This window comes from Vombatus ursinus, unplaced genomic scaffold (genome assembly GCF_900497805.2).
Source record: "Vombatus ursinus unplaced genomic scaffold, bare-nosed wombat genome assembly UNPS02009018.1, whole genome shotgun sequence".
In the NCBI taxonomy this organism is placed as follows: Eukaryota; Metazoa; Chordata; class Mammalia; order Diprotodontia; family Vombatidae; genus Vombatus; species Vombatus ursinus.
In genome coordinates this window covers 14,491-37,622 of record NW_020948796.1, presented here as the reverse complement: position 1 = coordinate 37,622, position 23,132 = coordinate 14,491, and the positions used below count along the sequence as shown (strand labels likewise).

The window sequence follows — 23,132 nt, the reverse complement described above, 5'->3', positions numbered from 1 at the left end:
ACCATCTGCTCATTGCATTCCGTTTTTGGGGGTTTGGTTTTTTTTTTGGTCAGATATGAGATAGCCTCTCACATCCATTGCCCTGATTCACTCTCAAGGACATTGGAAAGCTATGAGCCTTATAAGCTAGTTCTCCTGAATGAGAGAATAACCTTCTAAATCCCAGTGAAGGACTTGGAACCCAGATGTGATAGGGGCCATGTTGGCCCCTCACCTGTCATGGCATTGCATGTTACCTAGTGAGATAGTCACTACCCCACCCCATCCCCTCCAAGTGCCTGCTTTAAGGCCTCCTCTCCCCTCTGCTCACCCAGTATCTTCTTTGGGGTATAAGGAAGTCTGCTTTTCTCCTGCTAGAACAAAGGAGTCAAATACACAGTCCATGGGCCAAATGCAGTCCACAATACTCCTGCGTACAGCCAGAACCAGATTTAAAATGTAATCGGGAAATATTTAACAAAAATAAATAAAAATACAATAAAACTTAAATATTACATTTTAAAACTAAGTCAATATACAGCCTGCAGAGCTCCTTATTATGGTTTGATGACCCCCATTTCTATGTGAGTTTGAGCCCGTTGCTCTAGGATCCCACATTCCTTTTTTACACTCTTACTCTCCTTAAGCTCTATGCCGCTCCTATCCCCACCCTTGCCCTTTCCAGGGTGGAAGAATGTTCTCTTGACCCATGAGGACCAATACCTCCTAAGAGAGGCAGAACAGAGGTGTCATAGAATAGAGGAATGGTGGGAGGAGACCTCAGGGGGAAGGAAAGTTGGGTACATGGTCACTGAGAAGGCTGAGACAAAGGAAAGAGCACCAATAGGCCTTGAATGGAAGCATGTCTCCTTCCAGTCCTATAGGAGAGGATGGAAAGAAGGTGAAGGTGAAACCTAAAGAAATTCTCTTCTACTACTACCCTCTAAGTCCCAGCCCTAGCTGTATAGCTATGAGTCCTCAGTCCCCTAGGCAACCCTGGGGTTGGAGTCAAAATAGGTTATAGGCCTCTCACCTAAGGAATAATATGTCATTGGGGTGGGGGATTCATTGAATGAGGCTAGAGAAGGCATCCTTAACCCAAGAGATCCGTGGATAGATTTTATGGGGAACTTGGATGGGAAAAAAATTACATCTTTCTTTTCAATGAGAACAACCTCTAGCTGAAATTTAACATTTCCTTTCATTATGAATGTAGGCAACAGGTGGCATAGTAGATAAAGCATTGGGCCTGGAGTAAGGAAGACCTGTATTTAAATCAAACCTCAGATATGTACTGTGTGATCCTGGGCAAATCCCATAGCTTCTGTTTGCTTCAGTTTCCTCAACTATAAAATGGGGGTAATAACAGCACCTACCTCTCAGATATGTTATGAGGATCAAATAAGATAATTCTTGTAAAATCTTGTAGTATCTCTGTCTGCTGCAGTTCTCTCAACTGTAAAATGGGGACAGTTATAGTACCTACCCCCCAGGGTTATTGTGAGGATCAAATGAGATAATATTTGTAAAAACCTCTTAGCACAGAGCCTGGAGCAGAGTAGGTCCTTAATAAATTTGTGTTTCCTTCCTTTTCCCTTACTAAAACATAGGGCACATAGGCTTCACCAGACTGCTAAAGGGGACCATGACACAAAATTAAGAATCCCTGGGCTAGAGGAAGGGGACATGAGTGAAAGGAAAGAGGAGAAAACTAGGGAGACAAAAGTGATACAGAGAATAGCCAAGGAAGAGAGACAAAGAGGAAAAAAGAGAAACAGAGGCAGAATGCGGAAGAAAAATAGATTAGACTTAGGGAGACATTCTATGATCCAATCATCCTCTCTCCCTTCTCTTACTCTTTTTCTACACTTTTTTTTTCTCCCAATATCCTACTTATCCCCTCTGCCTCTTTCCTGGCATTTTCCCCCCACTCTGTCTCTGTTTCTCTCCTGGTCTCCCTGTCTCTGTCTTTCTCTCTTCCCTCTCCACAATGAAGAGGAAGCTCATAAAGTGGGAATGAGACTAGTGAAAGTTGAGTGAGTGAGAGAGAAGGAAAGAGAGAGACAGAGAGAGAAGAAAAGCTCATTTTTTTTAAAAAAGCAGCATTTTAGTAAGAAAGGCTAGAGAACAAAAGCAAAGGAAGAAAGAAGGATGCAAAGACAGGAGTACAATAGAGGGGAGAAAGGGAGAGGAAGAAATGGAAAGGTGGATGGAGGTACATGGAGGATGATCCGAGAGGTTTGAAAGGTTGGAGGGAGATGGGAAAGACAAGCCCGAAGTCCTGAGTTATATTAGAGGGAAACCTCACACTTCAGAGAAAATCCAAGTCACAGACAGAGCCATGAATTGGAGAGTCAGAACGAGAAAGGAAAAACAGATGGGAAGACAGAAACAAAGAGAGGCTGGCTGAGTCCCACAGGTATCGAGACCAGGTGGTTCCTTCGGAGAGGAAGCTCCTCACCCCCGCCCCCCTTACCTGTAGCTTCGAGGTGCTGCTCTCAGGATCTAGCACTCATCCTCCTACTGATTGAGCAGAGGGGGGGAACGGGTTTGGGAAGATAGGGACTAGGAGGAAGAGGAGGAGGAGGAAGAGGAGGAGGAAGAAGCCTTGATGAAAGGAAAGGGGAAGGGGGGGGGGGGGGGCAGGGGCCAGGACTAGAAGAGCAGAGCTTCTGGACCGGTTTAACCCCTCCCTGTCCTCTTTCTCTTGTCAGGTGTCAGGATTCTGTACACCACACATTCAACCACCACTCCCTACTCCCCTACCCTCAGACCTTCATCTAGCCCACCAGCATGCCCAGGGCACAGGGTTCCTTGAGGACACACTCTGCTCTCATTGCCCTGACCTGACCTCGTCTAACCTGATACTCTCAGCCAGCCGCCTTATCATGTACCCAGGCTGATGGGGGATAAGGACAAGTAGTGACATATAGGGTTCTGGGCTAAACAGTTACAACTGTGACATAGAATGACCCTGAGTCTGGAGAAATAGGGCATTTGGTACCGAGTGGGGGGTAAGGAGGAATCTGAGGTGCACATCTCCTGAGAGTGGAGGGATCCAGGGCTCACAATGGTTGAGGAAAGGAACTTATGAGGGTACAAAGGTACAAAAATATTCTGGGGGGCATTTCATGAATATAGCTTTTTGGGAGAAGGGGTATGTAATCCTGGGTAAAGAAAGGGGTCCTGGAGAGATGGGAATAGCATGGGAGAGTGACTACAATGGAAAATTCCATTATTCTGGGGTGCTGACCTCGGCTTCCCTCCCTCCCTCTTTCACACCCCTGGAGCTATATTGAGAGGTGGCAGGGGATAGGGGATGAGAGGAGGGGGGAGTCTGGGGAGAGTGTCCTGGCATGGGTTGGGAGGGGGTAGAATTCTGGCTTAGTTTCCTGAACACAATGTCCACTTAGTCACATCAGGCATGGTCTGCTGTGGGCTGACACCCACGGCCTCAATAAGACGGCCCAACTCAAAGGCATAGACAAGGGTGCTCAAGAGGGGTTGGGGGAGCAGTGATGATAGCATCCACCTGAAGGAGATGTGAGGGCAAACGCCCCTGAGGAAGTTAGAGGGGGGGCCCACGAAGGTGCCTTCTTGGTGAGAGGGAGGGAGCAGACATAAAGGTTCCATCACTGTGCTGGGAATGCCAAACTCAAAGCCTGAGTGTTAATCTCAAAGCATGACAGGCTTCCCAGTCATCCCCACTGGCACCTGTGTCCCCCATCCCGCCCCCACCTGCTTCAAATGAAAGGGAGTCCCTCATCACCACCCCTATCCTTTAGACCCTAGGATTAACACCTCCAGGCTTTCCTTGCACACCCCACCTCCCACCAGTACCAGGGACAAAGGGACAAGGGGCATTGAGTGTGAGGGTGCCTGTATAATTGTACGTATGTGTGTGACCAAGCAAATTTAAGTGTGTGACTGAGTACATGCATGAAAATGTACAGATGGTACATGAGAAGAGCGTGTTGATTACATATTAACATACTGGAACTATTGGATAGTAATAATCACTGTCCAAAGAAATTTGGGAGGAAGGGTATTTTCTCCAGCTATTTCCTCCAGCTTCCGAGCCCCCAAATGTCCCCCAGAACCAAGGCACCCCATAGGTGATGGAGAGACAGATATAAAATCTCCTCGAAAAGTAGGAGGTGGCATTTGTTATTCATCCCAGAAGGGGAAATTGAGTCAGAGAGAAGGGCCAGGGGGTCTCCCCTACTTCATCTTGTCATCCTGGTAGCAGTCTAAAGTTTCCTCACCAGTTGGGGTGAGGGGGAGACAGGGTTCCATGGTTGGAGAGTGGGGGGGACAAGCATCTGAGCAAATAGGGGAGGTGACCCACAATGAGTTTACTTTACCACACCCACCCTTTGGGTTAAAAATAACCTAGGTAAGGAGCATGGGGGGAGAGAGGACAGTGTTGAAAGAAGGCTGCTGTCTTACCATTATCAGTCCATCAGCCCCTCTGAGGTGAGGAATGCACCCAAGGCCTAAAAAAAGGTCCCAGAGCCAGGGGGCTGGGGCAAAGTACCTTTCATGGACAAATCTGGGGGCCTGGCTGTCCTGCTGTCACCTCGAGGGCAAAGGGATCGAGGGAGGAACTAGGAGGAGAAAGGGAAGGGGGGAGGGTCCCTCACAATGGGTCCTAATTTGGAGAGAGGGAGTGGGGGGGGTGGAATATAAAAGAGATAGGGAACTCTGAGGACACAGACGCTGCACAGTCTGCCGTTGGCTTAGGTAAGAGGGGGATGGCTGGTGAAACATGTTCCCTAGATTCCCTCCCTCCACCTTGAGGGCTGGTGGGGAACGCTGACCTCCTTGGGATTGGGGTGTTGGTAGTGTGGGGTAGTGGGATCAGAGGAGAGGCACCCTCACTCCTTTGGGACCTTCATCTCCACCCATACACCTGGGGAACTCCACTGGAAACTTTCTATCTTTATAAAGTTGTGGGGAGGAGGGTGGTCAGGGCACCGCATCAGAAAACAGTGGCCCTTGGAAGAGTTTTATTTTAAGAGAGAAATGTTACTGAAAAGTGAAAAAAAACTTTTTTCCTTCTCTCTCTCTCTCTCTCTCTCTCTCTCTCTCTCTCTCTCTCTCTCTCTCTCTCTCTCTCTCTCTCTCTCTCTCTCTCTCTCTCTCTCTCTCTCTCTCTCTCTCTCCTCATTTCTGTCATTTTCTCTCTTATTCTCTCTCTTTCTCATTCTCTATTATTTTCTCCCTCATTCTTTCTCTCCATTCTTCTTCTCTTTCTTCTTCTTCTCCTCCTCCTCCTCCTTCTTCTCTCTCTTTCTCTCCTCCACCCTTGACCTTGGGATCTTTATGTCTCCATCTTTCTATTCTTATTCCTCTTGCTCTCTTGATTCTCCATTTCACTGTTTCTTTCGTTCCCTTACCATCTCTTTCCGCTCATTTCTGCATCATGCTTATTATCTCGGTCTTCTCTCTGTCCTCTTTTCTCTGTCTCTCTCTCTTCTCTGTCTTTCTGTCTCTCATGTCTCTGTATCTCTGCCTCTGTCTCTTTCTCTCTCTCTCTGTCTCTGTCTCTCTCTGTGTCTCTCTCTATCTCTCTGTCTCTCTCTCTCTCTCTTTCCTCTCCCCATCCCCCATCTCTCTATGTGCCTGTGTCGCTGCCTCTTCATTCTATCACTAAACACGACCTCCCATCCCAGTGTCCAGGATTCTTCTAAATTCTCTAAAAGTCTAACCAGGTAAGAACCAATCTTTCTTCTTTCCCCACAGTCACAGATAACCATACTGCAGGAACCAGATGGAGGGGATCTAGGGATCTGCTGTCTGAGTTGCCCTGAGCTCCACAAAGAAGCATCCAATCCATTGCCTTATCTCACTCCCTAGTGTGTTCATACAGTGGCCCCCCCCTTTAGCTTCAAGCTCACACTTTAAGGAAAGGGGTAAAGTAGTAGACCTTTGGAGGAAGAAGAACTGACACATGGAGGTAGGAACTCAGAGCTAAATATGGCATCATGGATGAGCTGGAAGGGAGATGGAGCTCAGAACTTCTGGGTGAAGGGAATCTCTAAGTTCAATATTATCCCTTGAATATCCCAGAACTGATGTTTCTTGGGCCCCTCTGCGTGTTTGAGTCCATTTCCTCCTGGCTTAGTGCCACCTGCTCCCCTCCAGGCCACTGAGTCCTTTGTCCTTGGAATGACATTTGGGTCACAGCTGTAAGAATGCTGGAGAGCCACCTTTCCTGTTGCTGAAAACTCTTACAGCTGTGTTCCTCGCCCTGTCCCCTAGTTTGCTGTGAAGATGGGTGATGCCAACCTGGCTGAGTTTGGGCCTGCTGCCCAATACCTACGCAAGTCTGATAAGGAGAGGCTAGAGGCACAAACCCGGCCCTTCGACATCAGAACAGAGTGCTTTGTACCTGATGACAAGGAGGAGTTTGTCAAGGCCAAAATTGTGTCCCGAGAGGGGGGCAAGGTCACCGCTGAGACTGAGAATGGCAAGGTAAAAAGGGGGACTGAGAACGAAGGTGAGAAGAGAAACTCTTGGAATTGTTTGTGGGGAGGTACGGAGTTAGGATAGGATAGGAGAATGGCTCTAAGAAACCTGAGTTTTGTTGTAATGACCAAACAGAGGATCCCACTGACCCACCTTCTAAGGCTGGTGCTATGAGATTTAAGAATGGATTTGCACCAAGCCTTTCAGACTTTCAACTCTATTCCTTTGATGACCAAGGGCAGGTATTTATGAGTCAGACAGACAGTGTTAAAGATACGATCCCTGACCGACAGAGCTAGTCCACAAAAATGGTGGCTAATTAGGAAGGTGTTGGATTGGAATCAGAAGACTCGGGGTCTACATTCTGGAGGTGGGCATCGAGAAGAAGAGCTGAGGACCTAGGAAGAGTATGAAAAAGGGATAACAATGGGGCAGCTAGGTGGCACAGTGGATAGAGCACTGGACCTGAAGTCAGGAGGACCTGAGTTCAAATTCGGCCTCAAACCAAACACTTGACACTTACTAGCTGTGTGACCTTGGGCAAGTCACTTAACCCCAATTGCCTTACCTCCCCCCCCAAAAAGAAAAAGGGATAGCAGGCAGGAGAGGTGGCAGAGAGCTGTGGGAATGGCAGATAGACAGGGAGGAGATGGGATGACTTTGTGAGAGAGTCAGAGCCTGAGGTATCAAGCTAAGGGAAGAACCTAAAATGGAAGACGCTTAGTCAAGAACACCATCAGCTGCAAGGCCTATGGACCATTAGAGCAGAGCCTGGCAAGTGAAGTTGGGGAGGGCAGACAGAGGCATGATCAGTGTCACATCTGGGCTCCACTTCCCTGCCAGACGGTGACAGTGAAAGAAGACCTGATCATGCAGCAGAACCCACCCAAGTTCGACAAGATTGAGGATATGGCCATGCTGACGTTCCTGCATGAGCCCGCCGTGCTTTTCAACCTCAAGGAGCGCTATGCAGCTTGGATGATCTATGTGAGTGCCCACAGCTGTGGGTGTTATAGGATCCAGACCAGGGCATTGTGTTACAGCCACAGTCATATAAAGCTAAAAGGTTAAATCATCCCAAAGGGGAACCAAAATGGGACATGATCCCTGTTTCCTGTCTTTCAATATGTCCCAAATTAAGCTCTGGACAGCTGTGGATGTATTCAAGACATGCGGCTGAGCATCAGCTCCCATCTTATGGAGTGCTAGAAAAACAACCCCGGGGGAAATCCAGTCTCTATCCCTAAGCTCAGGATTCCTGGGGGCCTCTGTCAATCACTCCTTCAACACCCCTGCACACACACACACACACACACACACACACACACACACACACACACACCAGAAAAACACAATGATAGCCATGTTCTGCCTTTTGTCTCCCCCATTTCTGAATCTATGAATCCTCCCTACTTTTCCTTCCCTCATACCCCTCTATGGTGTCTCTGACCCTCCTCTCTCTGTCCGTCTCTCTTGGCTGCAGACCTACTCTGGCCTCTTCTGTGTCACTGTCAACCCCTACAAGTGGCTGCCGGTGTACAATGCAGAGGTGGTCACTGCCTACAGGGGCAAAAAGAGGAGTGAAGCTCCGCCTCACATCTTCTCCATTTCTGACAACGCCTATCAGTACATGCTGACAGGTGAGAGACCCCTGAGTAAGGAACCTTCTCTATTCCTTCCAGTTGTTCTGTTATTTCAACATCCTAACCTTATCCCTCCTTCCTCTTTTTTTATTTCAGACCGGGAGAACCAATCCATCCTTATCACGTGAGTCTCCTTCATCCCCCCAGCCCAAGCACACCCATTTCCCTCTTGGGGGTAGATGGGTTTTAGGGCAAAGACCAGAGTACTGGGAGGAAAGATGGTATCTCTAAGAAATTATGAAGGGAGCTAAGTGATGATATGAGTACTTTCAGGCAAGTCAAGATTATGATCAGTGGAATGCTGGGATAAGATTGGAAGGGAACGAGGCAGGATCTGATGAGAGGAGTGTAGGACAACCGAGTTCTAATGAGCTGCTATTGCCCCTAGTGGAGAATCCGGGGCAGGGAAGACCGTGAACACGAAACGTGTCATCCAGTACTTTGCCAGCATTGCAGCCATAGGGGATCGTGGCAAGAAGGATAGTGCCAATGCCAACAAGGTACCTATGGGGACACAGATTTCTGGGGGATACTACAGAATGGACCAAGGCACTAGGACTCTGCTACCCAACGGGAACCACTCAGGACAGGCAGTCCCTTCATTCAAAAGCAAATTATTGGAGCTATACCTCCACCTGCCATCAGCTGGACTCCCCTTCTCTTGCAAGAGGTACCGAAAAGGCAAAGAGAAAGGTAGGGCATTATACAAGAGCCATGTCTGCCCATCCTCAGCTGAAGCCCCATGACCACCCTGGCCTGGACGTTCACCCACCCAACACCTCCCAGCCAAGCCAGACTAGGCTCTTCAACCCCACCATCTGTAGATCTAGCCAAAATCAGATGTATGAAATTTTGCTGAGGGTTTCTCCTCCCTTTACAGGGTACCCTGGAGGATCAAATCATCCAGGCTAACCCCGCCCTGGAGGCCTTTGGCAACGCTAAGACTGTGAGGAACGACAACTCTTCCCGCTTTGTAAGTAATATTGACTAAACAGTAAATTCTCCTAACCACACCTGATAAAGAGGCCAACACTGTTACAACGCAGTGGTTATTCAGCCTCGAACTAAACTTAGAGTCAGGGCACCTGGGCTCAAATATCTCATCAGAGAGATATTTCAAGCTAGCTTCAAGAACTCGGAGAGATCACTTAATTTCTGGAAGCCTCAATTTTCCCATCTATAAAATGGGCTCAATAATAATATGCACTTATTGACCTCACAGGGCGGTTACGAGACAAATATTTTGCAAACTTTAAAGCACTATATGAGTATTGGAGAGGCAGCCCACTATAATAGGTATCAAACTGCCCTTGGATCCAGGCAGACCTGGGTTCAAGCCCTGCTGCTTACATAGACTGGCTGTGTGATCCTGGACAAGTCATTTCACTTCCTAGTGTTCTAGGAAGCTAAGGCTATAAGTTGCAGAAAAGATGGCAACCTGCATTAGTAAGGAGAATTTCCTCATCTGAGAGTTCCCTATACCAATGAAAACACAAGTTCAAGCCCTATCCCATAACATGTGAATTCTATTTTGTAATGTATTGGTTTGGAGCTACAATCAGAGAGCTATATATACTCACCCCTGATGTGCCAGGCCCCATACCCTTCCCAACTCAGCTTGGCATCATTATTTTAGGACCTAGATGAAAATATAGGAAGGGAAGACTCTAGGTGACAGCTGAGAAATGAATAATGTACATACAGAAAATTGGGAGTAGATTATAAAAGCACGTATTTCTCTAATGACTTTATTTCCTTCTTCTATCTTAGTTTTTTCTTTTGTTTTTGCATCATCTTCATTTCCAAACATATGTCCTCCTTCCTGTCCCCAGCAAGCCATTCCTTGTAACAAAGATTTTTAAAAGAAAGAAGAAGAAAGCAGTTCAGGAAAACCAATCAACACTTAGGATCACAGATTTTTTTTTTTTTTGGAGGCAATTGGGGTTAAGTGACTTGCCCAGGATCACACAACTAGTAAGTGTCTGATGCCAGATTCGAACTCAGGTCCTACTGACTCCAGGGCCAGTGCTCTATCTAGCCAACTAGCTGTCCCTAGGATCATAGATTTAAAGCTGGAAGAGATCTCAGAGGTCTTCTTGGTCCAATCTCTTCAATTTACAGATGAGGAAACTAAGACCAGAGAGGTTAGTGACTTGGCTAAAGTTAGGACTTGAGGGGCAGCTAGGTGGCACAATGGATAGAGCACTGGTCTTAGAATCAGAAGGACCTGAGTTCAAACCCAGCCTCAAACACATAACACTTACTAGCTGTGTGACCCTGGGCAAGTCACTGAACCCCAATTGCCTCGCCAAAAAAAAAAAAGGAGGGGGAGGTTAAAAAAAAAAAAGACAATATTTAAAAAAAAAGTTAGGACTTGAACCCTGGTTCCAAAATGAGGCCTCTTTCTGACCTACCATGGGGCCTTCATCAATTCCTCTGGCAGGATATGCACCATTCCACATCCATAGTCCCCTGTCTCTGCGGAGAAAGGAGGAAGGTGCATTTTTCTCAGCTCCTCTCTGAGGCCAAGCTTGGTCATTATAATCACACAACATTCAATTTCACTTTTTTCATTCATTCCATTTACATTATTGTTCCTGTGCATAGGGTTTTCCTGATTTTGCTTACTTTACTTTGCATCAGCTCCCATTTCTGAATATGTCATATTCCTCGTTTGTTATAGTACAGCAACACTCTATTATGGACCACAATTTGGCTAGCCGTCCCCACCCCACCCCTTCAGTAGGCATCTACTTTGTGTCTGTTTCTCTGCTACCACAAAAAGGTGTTGCTGCAAATGTGTTGGTGCATAGAGGACCTTTTCCTGCCTATAACTTCCTTGAGATAGACATCTTGAAGTGAAGATGACTCTGGGTCAGAGTATCTGCCCCTCAGTAATGACTTTGCTTCCAAAGCTCTCCCACATCAGTTATCACACTGTTCCCCAGGTGGGAGGTGGGTCTGAGCATTATTTTTTCATTATTTTTACTTACTCGAGGTCAAACAGCATATGTATGATGAGCACAATCAGTGTTTGTGGGAAGGAGAGAGAGGAAAGTCATAACTAGCCCTTCCTGATGATTTGACTTTCCTTCTGCCTCCTCCTCCTCCTCCTCCTCCTCCTCCTCCATCATTCAGGGAAAATTCATCCGGATCCACTTTGGAGCCACAGGAAAGTTGGCATCAGCCGACATAGAGACCTGTGAGTGACAAAACTCCTTCCAAATTCTTCTGCCTGTCTTTGTCTCCATCAACCTTACAGTTTTCCTCAGTCTTTCTCTGTAATTCTCAGGTCCTCTGTCCTCTGAGTCATACACTCTCTAATCCTGCCTAATTCTGTGTCTGAGTCTCATCTCTCTCAGCCTATCTAGCTCTGATTCTGTATCAGTCTACATTCTACTAGTATCTCCTAATGCTTCTACCACTGCTTCTGTATTTCTTTCTATATGTCATTATCTCCTAGCCTCCTTATCTCTGTGTTTCCCAGTCTCTCTCTGTCTCTGTTTCTCTCTCTGTCTCTCTGTCTCTCTCTCTCTGTCTCTGTCTGTCTGTCTCTCTGTTTCTTTCTGTCTCTCTATTTCTGCCTCTGTATTACTTTGTCACTCTGTCTTCCCACCTTCTCTCTGTCTCTCCAACACTGAGGTTCAATCTCCCCCTGTCTGTCTCTCTTGCTCTCCCTTCCTTTCTTTGTCATTTCTCACTCAGCTTCCTTATTCTCTTTGTCCCCTTTCAGACCTCCTGGAGAAGTCCCGGGTTATCTTTCAGCTAAAAGCAGAAAGAAACTACCATATCTTCTACCAGATCCTATCCAACAAGAAGCCAGAGCTTCTGGGTAAGGCTTAGACCTTAGAGTTTTCTCCCCTAATCTCAAACACACACACACACACACACACACACACACACACACACACACACACACACACACACACCCAACACACATACATTCAGTTCAAGGGAAGGGAGAATTGAAACTGCCTCTGGGGAGAGGGGGTCTAAATATCTAGATTCTAATTCACTTACTCAGTGGTTCTCCTCTCTCTACCTCTTCATTTTGTTCCCCTCTTACCTCTTACTTTCCTTGTTCTTTTGCTTTTTCTTCTCTCCTTCTCTCTCTCTCTGTCTCTGTGTGTGTGTGTGTGTGTGTGTCTCTCTCTCTCTCTCTCCAACTCTTTGTCCTCACCTACTCCTTGTCTTTCTTCTCTCCCCTTCTCCCTTCCTCCCCTCTCTCATCTTCATCCTGACAAATGCCCGGAGCAGACATGCTGCTGATCACCAACAACCCCTATGACTACGCCTTTGTGTCTCAGGGAGAGGTGTCTGTGGCTTCCATCGATGACTCCGAGGAGCTCTTGGCCACTGATGTGAGTGGGTGGGAGCTGGGGTAGGGATGGGGATGTAAAGAGATGCTGAGATGCTCCACAGCTTTGCTTTGAGACTAATGCCCTCCTCTCTCTCTCCCCAACCCCCACCCATCCAGAATGCCTTTGATGTCCTGGGCTTCACAGCAGAGGAGAAAGCTGGGATCTACAAGCTGACAGGGGCCATCATGCATTATGGGAACATGAAGTTCAAGCAGAAGCAGAGGGAGGAGCAGGCCGAGCCAGATGGCACAGAAGGTGTGAGAGATCAATGAGAGAGCACTGGGTCGGGTGAACAAAGGGAGGGATGGAGGGAAGAGGAGAGAGAGAGAGACTGAAAGAGGGTGGAGAGGAAGGAGAGGGGGGAAAGGGAGGTTTGGAAGGAGGATAAGAGTGGGAGAAAGGAGAGAGACAGAAACAGACAGAGGAGAGACAGAGAAAGACAGAGAGAGTGGGGGAGAAAGAGAGGAAAGAGGGAGGGAAGAAGGAAGGGAGAGTGGGGGAGAGAGAGAAGAGAGGAGGAGGAAGGAAGGAGGGAGGGAAGGAGGAGGAAGACAGAGAAAACAGAGAGGCAGAGAGGCAAAGACAGAGAGAGAGAGACAGAGAGTGACAGGGAGAAAGAGAGAGAGCTTAAGGCCTTGGGTTAAAAGATGAGAACTACAGTTTTATACATCATTTTCCACTTCCATTACACTCCTGTTGTGATCATTCCCAGCCTTTAATAATCCCCATGCTTTAAAAGCACAAGAAAGTCTATCCAATTAAAAAAAAATGACCAGTGGAGCTCTGCCTAACGTGCCCTTCTTCAGCCCCAGCCCTGGTGCCGGGCAGGTTTGGTGGTGAGTTCCAAGGATAGAAGATGGGAGATGAAGAACTGGGGAGTATTGGTAGAGATGGCTAGAGGTGAGAGGTGGAAAGGACCCTGAGGCCATCCAGTCCCATCCTGTCCTTTTACAAAGGAGGATCTGAGAGATCTAAAGTGACTCATCCAAAATCCCAAGTCACTGAGTGGCAAACCCTGGATTAGAACCCAGAACCCAGGTCCTTTGACTCTAGATCCAACCATCTTTCCACAATGCCACAATGTCTCCCAAGGGGAGATAGAGAGACTTCCTAAAATCCTAAATGAAAAAGGAGTGGATTCTCCTCTCTAACTCAGTGACTTTCAGCTTCCAACAGGCTCTCCACTAGGATGTTAAGCATCAAACTCTTTATACACTTCTTTTTAACCAGACCTGGAGGTAAAACTTAATGAGGAAATTCCCTCTACCAAAGCAGATTGGTGCCTTTTCTACAGCTTAAAGTCTTTTTTTCTTTTTTCTTTTTTTTAGGCAATTGGGGAACTTAAAGTCTTAGGAAAATGTCTGGGGCTCTTAAAGGTTAAGTGACTTTCCCAGATTCACACAGCCAATACATGTCAATGGCAGAACTTGAACCCAGGTCCTGCTTCCTCTTAAGTCTGGCTCCCCAACCACTTCATAATGCTAGCTCTCAGCTCATAGCATAATAATTATAGTTCGAGTTTACACAGAACTTTAAGGTTTACAAAGCACATTAGATATATTATCTCATTTGAGCCTCATAAGCCTATGAGATAGGTGCTATTATTATCCCCATTTTACATATGTCAAAACTGAGGCTGAGGAAAGTTGTGACTTGCCCAAAGTGACACAACTACAAAATTCCAAGGCAAGATTCAAACTCAGGTCTTTCTGACTCCAAGTCAACAGTATCCACTGTACTATCCTGCTGCTTAGCATAACCTATAAGGTAGTCCTAACTTGGGTTTTCTCAACCACCCCATCCATTTTATAGGGTTGACAAAGAGAGTGCACACAAGGTCAGACCATTTACATAGTTGCTTGTTTAATTGAGCATTCATGAAACTAGACCTCATGAGTTAATAGTTGCCCACAAGCAAAAGAGTGCTAGTAAATGTCTAACAACCAGCTTTCTGGAAAAAATGTGTGCATGACACACTTCTAAGTTTGATCTGCATTATTAACATTTTCTCCATCATTATCTTATGTCTAGACAATCAACACTTGATAAATGTCAGATGGTACTTTGGAAGGGTCAAATGGGTGGGTGGAAGAATCTAACCACAGTTTGGTACCAGGCAATCAACCTACCAACAGATACCAACTGACTGCTTCCTGGAGACTCTGCACTGTTAGACTCTGTGGGATATACTTAAGAAACATAACTCGAGCCCTCAAGCAACTTACAGTCTAGGGAAAAGAAGTAAAGAAACAAGCATTTATTAAGTGCCTACTATGTGCCAGGCACTGTGCTAAGTGCTTTACAAATATCTCATTTGATCCTCACAACAACCCTGGGAAGTAGGTGCCATTAGAGAAGGCTAGTACACAGGAAATATTCAATTCAGTTCAGTTCAACAACCATTTATTAAATGGCTAGTGCATGCCAGGCACTGTGCTAGGTTCTGGGGATATAGAGACAAAAATGAAACAGATCCTGCCTTCGAGGTGCTTACGTTATGGAGGGACGGAGAATGCACATGATAGGGATTCCAACCAATCAGTCATTCAGCATTTATTAAACACCTACCATATGCCAGTCACTGTGCTATTCACTGGTTGAGGTAAGGAAGAAGAACATTCTAGGCATTCTGTGTAAAGGTAAGGTAGAAAATGGAACACAAAGGGGCAGCTAGATGGTGCAGTGGATAGAGCTCCAGCCTTGGAATCAGGAGGACCTGAGTTCAAATCCAGTCTCAGACCAGACACTTGACCCTTACTAGCTGTGTGACCCTGGGCAAGTCACTTAACCCCAATTGCCTCACCAAAAAGCAAAAAAAAAAAAAAATGCAAGCAAGTCAATCTAGTTGGAATCTGAGAGGGAGTGCATCTGTTTAGCTGGTTCTACAAGGGCTCAGCTCAGTAGACCCTGGCAGATGAGATGAGATTGTGATGAGGAGAGTTGGGAGAGGGCTCAGAGGGGCAAGGGAGAGTGCGCTCGACTCTTTCTCTTTCCATCAGACGCTGACAAGTCAGCCTACCTCATGGGGCTGAACTCAGCTGATCTGCTGAAGGGACTGTGCCACCCTCGGGTGAAGGTGGGCAATGAGTACGTCACCAAAGGCCAGAATGTCCAGCAGGTGAACTACTCCACTGGGGCCCTGGCCAAATCCGTCTACGAGAAGATGTTCAGCTGGATGGTGGCGCGCATCAATGCTACTCTGGAGACCAAGCAGCCACGCCAGTACTTCATCGGTGTCCTCGACATCGCCGGCTTTGAGATCTTTGATGTGAGTTGGAGGAGCCTGGGGTCGAGAGGAAGTCTGGTTTAGGGGTGAGCCCGGTAGGGGTGCTGGGCTGAGAGTGGGAAATGCCACATCTCACCTTCTTTGAAGCTGTAACTCAAGGCCCATCTCTTCCAAGGAGCCTTTGCCAAGTGCTCCAGCCCACGCTGATTGCCCCCATCTCTGAATTCCTATTGTACCAATATTCTACCCTACACTGCTTAGCCTTGATTGAACCTAACTGCTTTGTTTGATTCTCTAAATGTTTCATGTGTTTTAGAATTATCTCCCTAATAGTTGAGTTTTTTATTATATATTTTTTCATTTACCAAGCATTTATTTTTCTCCCTCCCCACCGGGGGGGGGGGGGGGGGGAACCCCTTGTAACAAATATGCATCATCAGACAAAACAAATGTCTGTATTCCTAAGTCCAAAAATGTATGTCTCATTTTGCACATTAGTCCATCACCAAAGGTCAGGAGGTGCAAGGCATTCTTCATCATCACTCCTCTGGAATCATGATTGATCATTGTGTTGATCAGGGTTTTTAAGTCTTTCAAAACTAACTCATCTTTATGATGCTGATGTTATTATACAAATTGTTCCCCTGGTTCTGCTCACTTCACTGTGCATCAGTTCATACAAATTCTTCCCAGGTTTCTCTGAAACCATCTCTTTTCATTTCTCACAACAAAATAGTATTCTACTATAATCATATAGCATAATTTGTTCAACCATTCCCCAATTGATAGGTACCCCTTTAGTTTCTAGTGTTTTGCTACCACAAAAAGATAAATATTTTTGTACAAATAGTAACTTTTCCTCTTTTTTGATCTCTAATTGAATTGTAAAGTCCCTTAGGGCTGGGACCTTGTCTTCTAATCACCCTTATGTCCTTCTTGGCAATGAGTCACGAATAGACTCCAGTATATGCTCAGAATCAGAGACTGCCAGACCTGGAAAAGAGACATTAGACAGCAAGTAACCTAACATCTTTTTTTTTCCTTCTTTTTTTTTTTTGTAAGGCAATTGGGTTTAAGTGACTTGCCCAGAGTCACACAGATAGTGAATATTATGTGTATGAGGCCAGATTTGAATTCAGTTCCTCCTGACTCCAGGGCCAGTGCTCTATCCATTGTGCCACCTAGCTACCCCCAACACCTTTTTACAGTGAGGCCCAGAGAGGAGCAATTTGCCCAAGATTGCACGGTTAATTAGTGACAGAGCTAGAACAGGAATCCAGGTCTCTGGACATTCCATGTGATTCCTCTTTCTAATATAGTGTGTCCTCTGTAATCTGGCTCTACCAACCTACTTATCCAACCTCATCTCATCCTACTCCTCAACATATCAATTCAATTTAATAAACACCATCCCTCCACTCTGCTAATAAGCCAGGCGCCTTCCCTGTCCCACATATGTTCCATGTTCACCGACTGAGTGACTGACCTGTCCACTCTCTACCTTCTGTGCCCTCCAGTTCAACAGCTTTGAGCAGCTCTGCATCAACTTCACCAATGAGAAACTGCAGCAGTTTTTCAATCACCACATGTTCGTGCTGGAGCAGGAGGAGTACAAGAAAGAAGGCATTGAGTGGGAGTTCATCGACTTTGGCATGGACCTGCAGGCCTGCATCGACCTCATTGAGAAGGTACCCAGTCCCCGCCTCCTTGGCCCAGGCCCCCAGACAGAGGAACAGCATCATGTCCATGCCGAGACATGTAGTCTAAGGATAAGAAGTTAGAATCACAGCATTATGTCCCCTGCCTCCCTAACACTCACAAAGAGGAACATACCCTAGGAAGAGCCAATGTCTGTAACTCGAAATATTATATCCTCCTCCCAAAACAAAATGTACTGTCTAAAATGGGCCCCTTTACTCCCTGATAAATGAAAACTAAGCACATCTTTAGATATAAATACCTAGGTGGTGATCACACCTAGAGAGAAAGGAAAATAAGGAAGCTAGTAGGCATTCTCTGCCTGCTCTGTCTCTGGGAGGCTTCACTGCCTTCTGCATTTTCCCCATGCAGACCAGAGCCACCTGCTGAGTAATTACCACCATTGAGTAATCAATCCTCAACAATCTGAATAATTTGTCAGGTAGTGGTTACTTCTCTACATGCTGAGATTGATTAGATAATTGAGCAGATTGAGTAGATGAATCTGTAATGTCTAAGGGTATTCTATACAGACTTAGAAGTCTCTAGAATACTCTATCCCTTGCCAAATTAGTAAATGTTTCAGATGGATAGGAGCCTACCACTTACCCACTAGTTTATTACCTTTGGGTTGAGTTCTTGAGGCCCTTTCTGCCTTTAGACCCCCAGAGTGTTCAGGAGTTTCTTGGATAGGAACTTTGCCTGTCACATGTACCTTTCATGAAGGAAGAATGTAGAAGGAAGGAAAATCTTCAGGGAAGCACAGGGCTATAGAAGGAAAATTACTTTCTCTAACTCTATTGAGTATGGAATAGATCTCACAAGATCACAAATTTAGAGGTGAAAGAGATCTTTGAGATCATCAAATCTAACTTCCTCATTTTACAGATGAGAACACCGAGGCTCAGAGAAGTCATTGACCAACATCATTCAATGAAATAATATTCATAAAGCACTTAGCACAGAGCATGGCACATAGTAGGTGCTTAAAAAATGCTGGTTACCATCACCCTTTCTTTCCCTTACCAACATCACACAGGTAGTAAGTAGAAGAGCTGGGATTTGAACATAGGTCCTTTAATTTCTAGATCTAACATTCTCTCCATTGTATCATGAAATAGGTTTGACCTGAAATTGTTTATATTTAGGTTAGATAATAGGAATCACTTCCTGAACTTGACCTCATTGACCTAAAAACCATGCACCCCCACTTTATTTGCTGCCTCACCCTCAGGTCATGAGCTAGTGGCACAGGTGACTGAAAGAGATTATGGAAAGCTCCTGTTGGTTAATAACAGACCAGATACTCAACTACAGGAGTGGACAAGTTAACTTCTAGAGGTTCCTTCCTGTCTGGGGAGTCTATGGCTCTGTGAATCCTTGGGAGGAAACTCAGCTACATTACTTCTTCCCTTCACCATAGCCCATGGGCATAATGTCCATTCTGGAGGAGGAATGCATGTTCCCCAAAGCCACTGACACAACCTTCAAGGCCAAACTCTACGACAACCACCTGGGCAAGTCCAACAACTTCCAGAAACCCCGAAATGTCAAGGGGAAGCAGGAGGCCCACTTCTCTCTGATACACTACGCAGGCATTGTAGATTACAATATCATGGGATGGCTGGAGAAGAACAAGGACCCACTCAATGAGACTGTGGTGGGCCTCTATCAAAAGTCCTCCCTCAAACTGATGGCAACCCTCTTTGCTTCCTATGCTTCTGCTGATACTGGTAAGGACCCAGCTCTGGGATATGATAGTGGCACTTTAGGAAATCTTATGGGATTCAGCATCTGACTTCTAGGAAATGAAGAGTTCCCAAATCAGAAGGAACCTATTGCTTGGGTGTAGTGATGAGCTATAGGAAAGAAGCCTCTAACTCCAATGAGGAAAGGGAAAAGGGAAAAAAAATATTGGGGGAGGGGAGAGACAAAGGGAAAGATATGGCAAGAGAGCAGTGAATGTACTTGGGTTGGAAACTCCAGCCATAAACTAGAGTTACAGGTCTCTCATGATATAGACTGATGCCTCTTGTGCCAGGTAACTGCCTGAAGATTCCCCCTTAGAAAAGGGTCAGAAGTGTCATGTTACTTGTGCATGGACTGGAGTGAGTTAACAGAGATGAGTGGTGCCTTTCCCAAGGTGCCAGAGGCAAAGGTTAGGGTCCAGGTCAAATGTATTAGGGCAGTGCCAGGGATCAAGAGAGTATGCAAAACAGGTGAAGAGACATGATCTGGGATTTGGGTGGAGGAGTCCAAAGCTGGGAGAACAGAGAGAGTCCTAGTACAATGCAATTTGTATCATTCATCTTATTATGAGCATATTCATGTTTTATGGCTGGGTGGGCAAGTGAGGCTAGTGTTACCTTCTAACTTTCCCTAAGTGAATTGTAGCTTCCAATGGCCACCAGTCGCAATATTATGCTCAGGGGAAAGAGCAGTCTCTGTGCCCTATCAATCAAGCAATCAACGAGCATTTATTAAGCACCTACTATGTGCCAGGCACTGTGCTAAGTGCTGAGCATAGAAAGAAAGGCAAAAAACAAATAAACAAAACCAAAAAGTAGTCCCGCCCTCAAAGAGGTCATAGCATGCAAACAACTAAGTACAAACAAGATCTGTACAGGATCAATTGAGGGTAGTCTCAGAGGAAAGGCGATAAGATTAAGGATGATTGGGAAGAAAATTTTGTAGAAGGTGGGATTTAAGCTGAGACTTAAAGGAAGCCAGGGAAGCCAGGAGGCAGAGATGAGGAGGGAGAACATTCCAGGCACTGGAGACAGCTCAGAGTTGGAAGATGAAGAGACGTGTGACATGTATAAACTATATCGAATTTGCTTACCATCTCATGGAGAGGGCAGGGAAGGAGGGAAGGGTAGAATTTGGAACTCAAAACTTTTTTAAAGTTTTAATACTTATTTTAACATGTAATTGGGGAAAAAATTATTTAAAAAAAAAGAAATGTGTGAGAGAAACAGTAAGGATCAAAGATAATATGGAGGGAATAATGTGTAAGAAGACTGGAAAGGTAGGAAACAACCAGGTTACAAAAGGCTTTAAGAGTCAAACAGAAGATTTTATATTTGATCCTGGAGGTGAAGGGGAGCCATTGGAGTTTATTAACTAGAGGAGGTGATAGGGTCAGACCTGCACTTTAGGAAGACTTATTTGGCAATTAAGAGGAGGATAGATTAGAGTGGGAACAGATGAGACAGAGACACCAAGCAGCAGGCTATACTGTAAGTGTCCAAGTGTAAGGTAACAGGGACCTGTAGCAGGATGGTTGTAGTATCAGAGGAGAGAACGGAGCATATATGAGCAATGTTAAGAAGGTATGGGGGAGTGAGAAAGAGTCAGGAGTAAAGGATGACACCTAGGTTGTAAGCCTGGGTGACTGAGAGGATGGGGGTATACTTGACAGTAAGAGAAGTTAGAAAGACTTGAGGGGGAAAGGTAACGAAAAAGGAAACAGGCAGGGAGAGCGAGGAGTGTGGGGGGTGGAGCTAGAAAGTATGCGGTTCCTCCCTGACGGATTCTTTCCTCTCTCACATAGCTGATGCCAAAGGCAAAGGAGGCAAGAAAAAAGGTTCTTCCTTCCAGACAGTGTCAGCCCTCCACAGGGTAAGATGAGCTAGCCACTGTGGGTAGAACTGGGAATCCTGAGGGAAAACTAGACCTATCAGTGCAGGGTGGGGGTCAGAGGGATGTGTTACCTTGGACATACAAATTCTGCACGGGTCTTATGCAAACTCAGGGCTGTTAGTCTTGAATCAACACAGTTAGAGTTTCAGTGTTGCTGGGGCTGGGCCTCAGGGTGCCCAAGAGGTGGCTCCTGTCATCTCTAATCCTCCTTGACCACTGCCATCCATCCCCAGGAGAACCTCAACAAGCTGATGGCCAATCTAAAGACCACCCATCCCCACTTTGTGCGGTGCATCATCCCCAATGAGAGGAAAGCTCCTGGTGAGTAGTGGGTGGGGAAGGGAGTTAAACAAGGTAGGAGGTAGCAAACGCTCTGCCTCCATTTACTCAGAAACTTATCTTTCATCCTGTCCTCTGATGTCCATAGGGGTGATGGACAATCCCTTGGTTATGCACCAGCTACGCTGTAATGGGGTGCTTGAAGGGATCCGAATCTGCAGGAAGGGATTCCCCAACCGCATCCTCTATGGGGACTTCCGACAGAGGTGGGTGTGGGCCGCTCAGGGAAAATGTTCAGATCTGGAGGGTGGGGTAGGGTCACAGGTGGGTAGAGCTGGTGGTAGATGTTCTTGTTCCCAAGTAGCATCATTCTCAAGAACCATACAGAGAGTGAGATGACCATCTCCACCTCTCCCCTCAGGTATCGGATTCTGAACCCAGCAGCCATCCCCGAGGGCCAGTTCATCGACAGCAGGAAGGGGGCAGAGAAGCTGCTTGGCTCCTTAGACATTGACCACAACCAGTACAAGTTCGGCCACACCAAGGTGAGGGAGGCAGGGCCATGGAGGAGAGGGCTCACTAGGATTGTGTAGGGACACCCTAAGGGGAGAGGGTCTGAGCAAGAAGGACAGAGGAAGGGTAAGACCCATCTTGTCCTTTACACCTTACTATGTTCCCTCCTCCCACCAATCTCATCTCCAACTTCCTTTTCTCTCTTTTCCTCACCCCCAGCAGTCCAAGTCCTCCCCTCCCTGGGAGGATGGCTCCTAGTCCATGCTCTAATGTTAGGGATAGAGCAGGTGGGAGATTCAGGTTCCATCCCATGACTCTGAAATCTCTGTAATGAAATCTCCCAGCTCCACCCATCTTCCTTCCCCAATTCTCTCCTGGGAGGACTTCCTATGAAGATATCCCTCTCTTCCTCCCTCATCTCCAACATGTGAATCTTCTCTCCAGGTGTTCTTCAAGGCTGGGCTGCTGGGGCTGCTGGAAGAGATGAGAGACGAGAGATTGTCCCGCATCATCACCCGGATTCAGGCTCAGGCCCGGGGCCAGCTGATGAGGATTGAGTTCAAGAAAATTGTGGAACGAAGGTGAGAAGGGAAAGAAGGCAGAGCAAGAGCAGAGAGAGAGCACTGGGGAACCACTGAACCAGGGGCCCTGATAGGTTGTCTAAGTAGAACTGAAGCTATCTGAGCACTAGATGGGGCAATGCATAGAGTACTAGAGTTAGAATCAGGAAGAACTGAGTTCTAATATGCCTTAGATATTTAATAGCCCTAGGCAAGTCATTTAACCTCTCACAGACTCAGCTTTTTTCATCTGTAAAGTGGGGATAATAATAGCACCTACCTCTAGGGTTACTGCGAGGACCAAATGAGATAACTTATGTAAAATGTTTTGTAGGTGTTAACGCATCATATAAATGCCGGTCATTATTACTGGATGGTCTTGGGATACTATGGGTTAGTCATGAACCCTAGAACTACCAAGGACATTGGGAGTCCTAGTTATTAGGAAATGATTGACACCTGACCCCTTTATGGTCCTATCCTAATACTCCTCTGTCAGCAATTATCAAGGAGACACACTGCTACTGTGATATAAGGTTCAGTACAAAGTCTACAAGGCAAGGGGTGGTGATAGCCTGTGGAATGGAGAGGAAGTACACTATAGTGGGTGGAGTGCTGGACTTTGAGTCTGGCGAGACCTGGCTTCAAATCTCATCATTAACATTTATTAGCTGTGTGACCAGGGGCAAGTCACCTACCTTCTCTGAGACTCAGTTTCCTTCTCTATAAGATGAGGATAATGACACTTGAGATACCTACT

At 46.2% G+C, this 23,132-nt stretch overlaps 1 protein-coding gene across 1 annotated transcript in view; it reads left to right on the top strand.

Moving 5' to 3' along the window:
• Positions 1-6,255: 6,255 nt before the first annotated feature.
• Positions 6,256-23,132, top strand: part of LOC114034550 (myosin-6) — a gene marked incomplete at its 3' end in the record, with an annotated part of 30,730 nt that continues 13,853 nt past the window's right edge. The window contains exons 1-18 of the mRNA XM_027850284.1: positions 6,256-6,456; positions 7,294-7,437; positions 7,934-8,090; positions 8,190-8,217; positions 8,482-8,593; positions 8,974-9,066; positions 11,232-11,295; positions 11,827-11,925; positions 12,351-12,454; positions 12,571-12,709; positions 15,454-15,722; positions 17,198-17,368; positions 18,802-19,111; positions 20,932-20,999; positions 21,254-21,341; positions 21,448-21,565; positions 21,721-21,844; positions 22,257-22,393. Coding sequence (XP_027706085.1) covers positions 6,256-6,456; positions 7,294-7,437; positions 7,934-8,090; positions 8,190-8,217; positions 8,482-8,593; positions 8,974-9,066; positions 11,232-11,295; positions 11,827-11,925; positions 12,351-12,454; positions 12,571-12,709; positions 15,454-15,722; positions 17,198-17,368; positions 18,802-19,111; positions 20,932-20,999; positions 21,254-21,341; positions 21,448-21,565; positions 21,721-21,844; positions 22,257-22,393 — 2,426 coding nt within the window. The remainder of the gene's footprint in view (positions 6,457-7,293; positions 7,438-7,933; positions 8,091-8,189; positions 8,218-8,481; positions 8,594-8,973; positions 9,067-11,231; positions 11,296-11,826; positions 11,926-12,350; positions 12,455-12,570; positions 12,710-15,453; positions 15,723-17,197; positions 17,369-18,801; positions 19,112-20,931; positions 21,000-21,253; positions 21,342-21,447; positions 21,566-21,720; positions 21,845-22,256; positions 22,394-23,132) is intronic.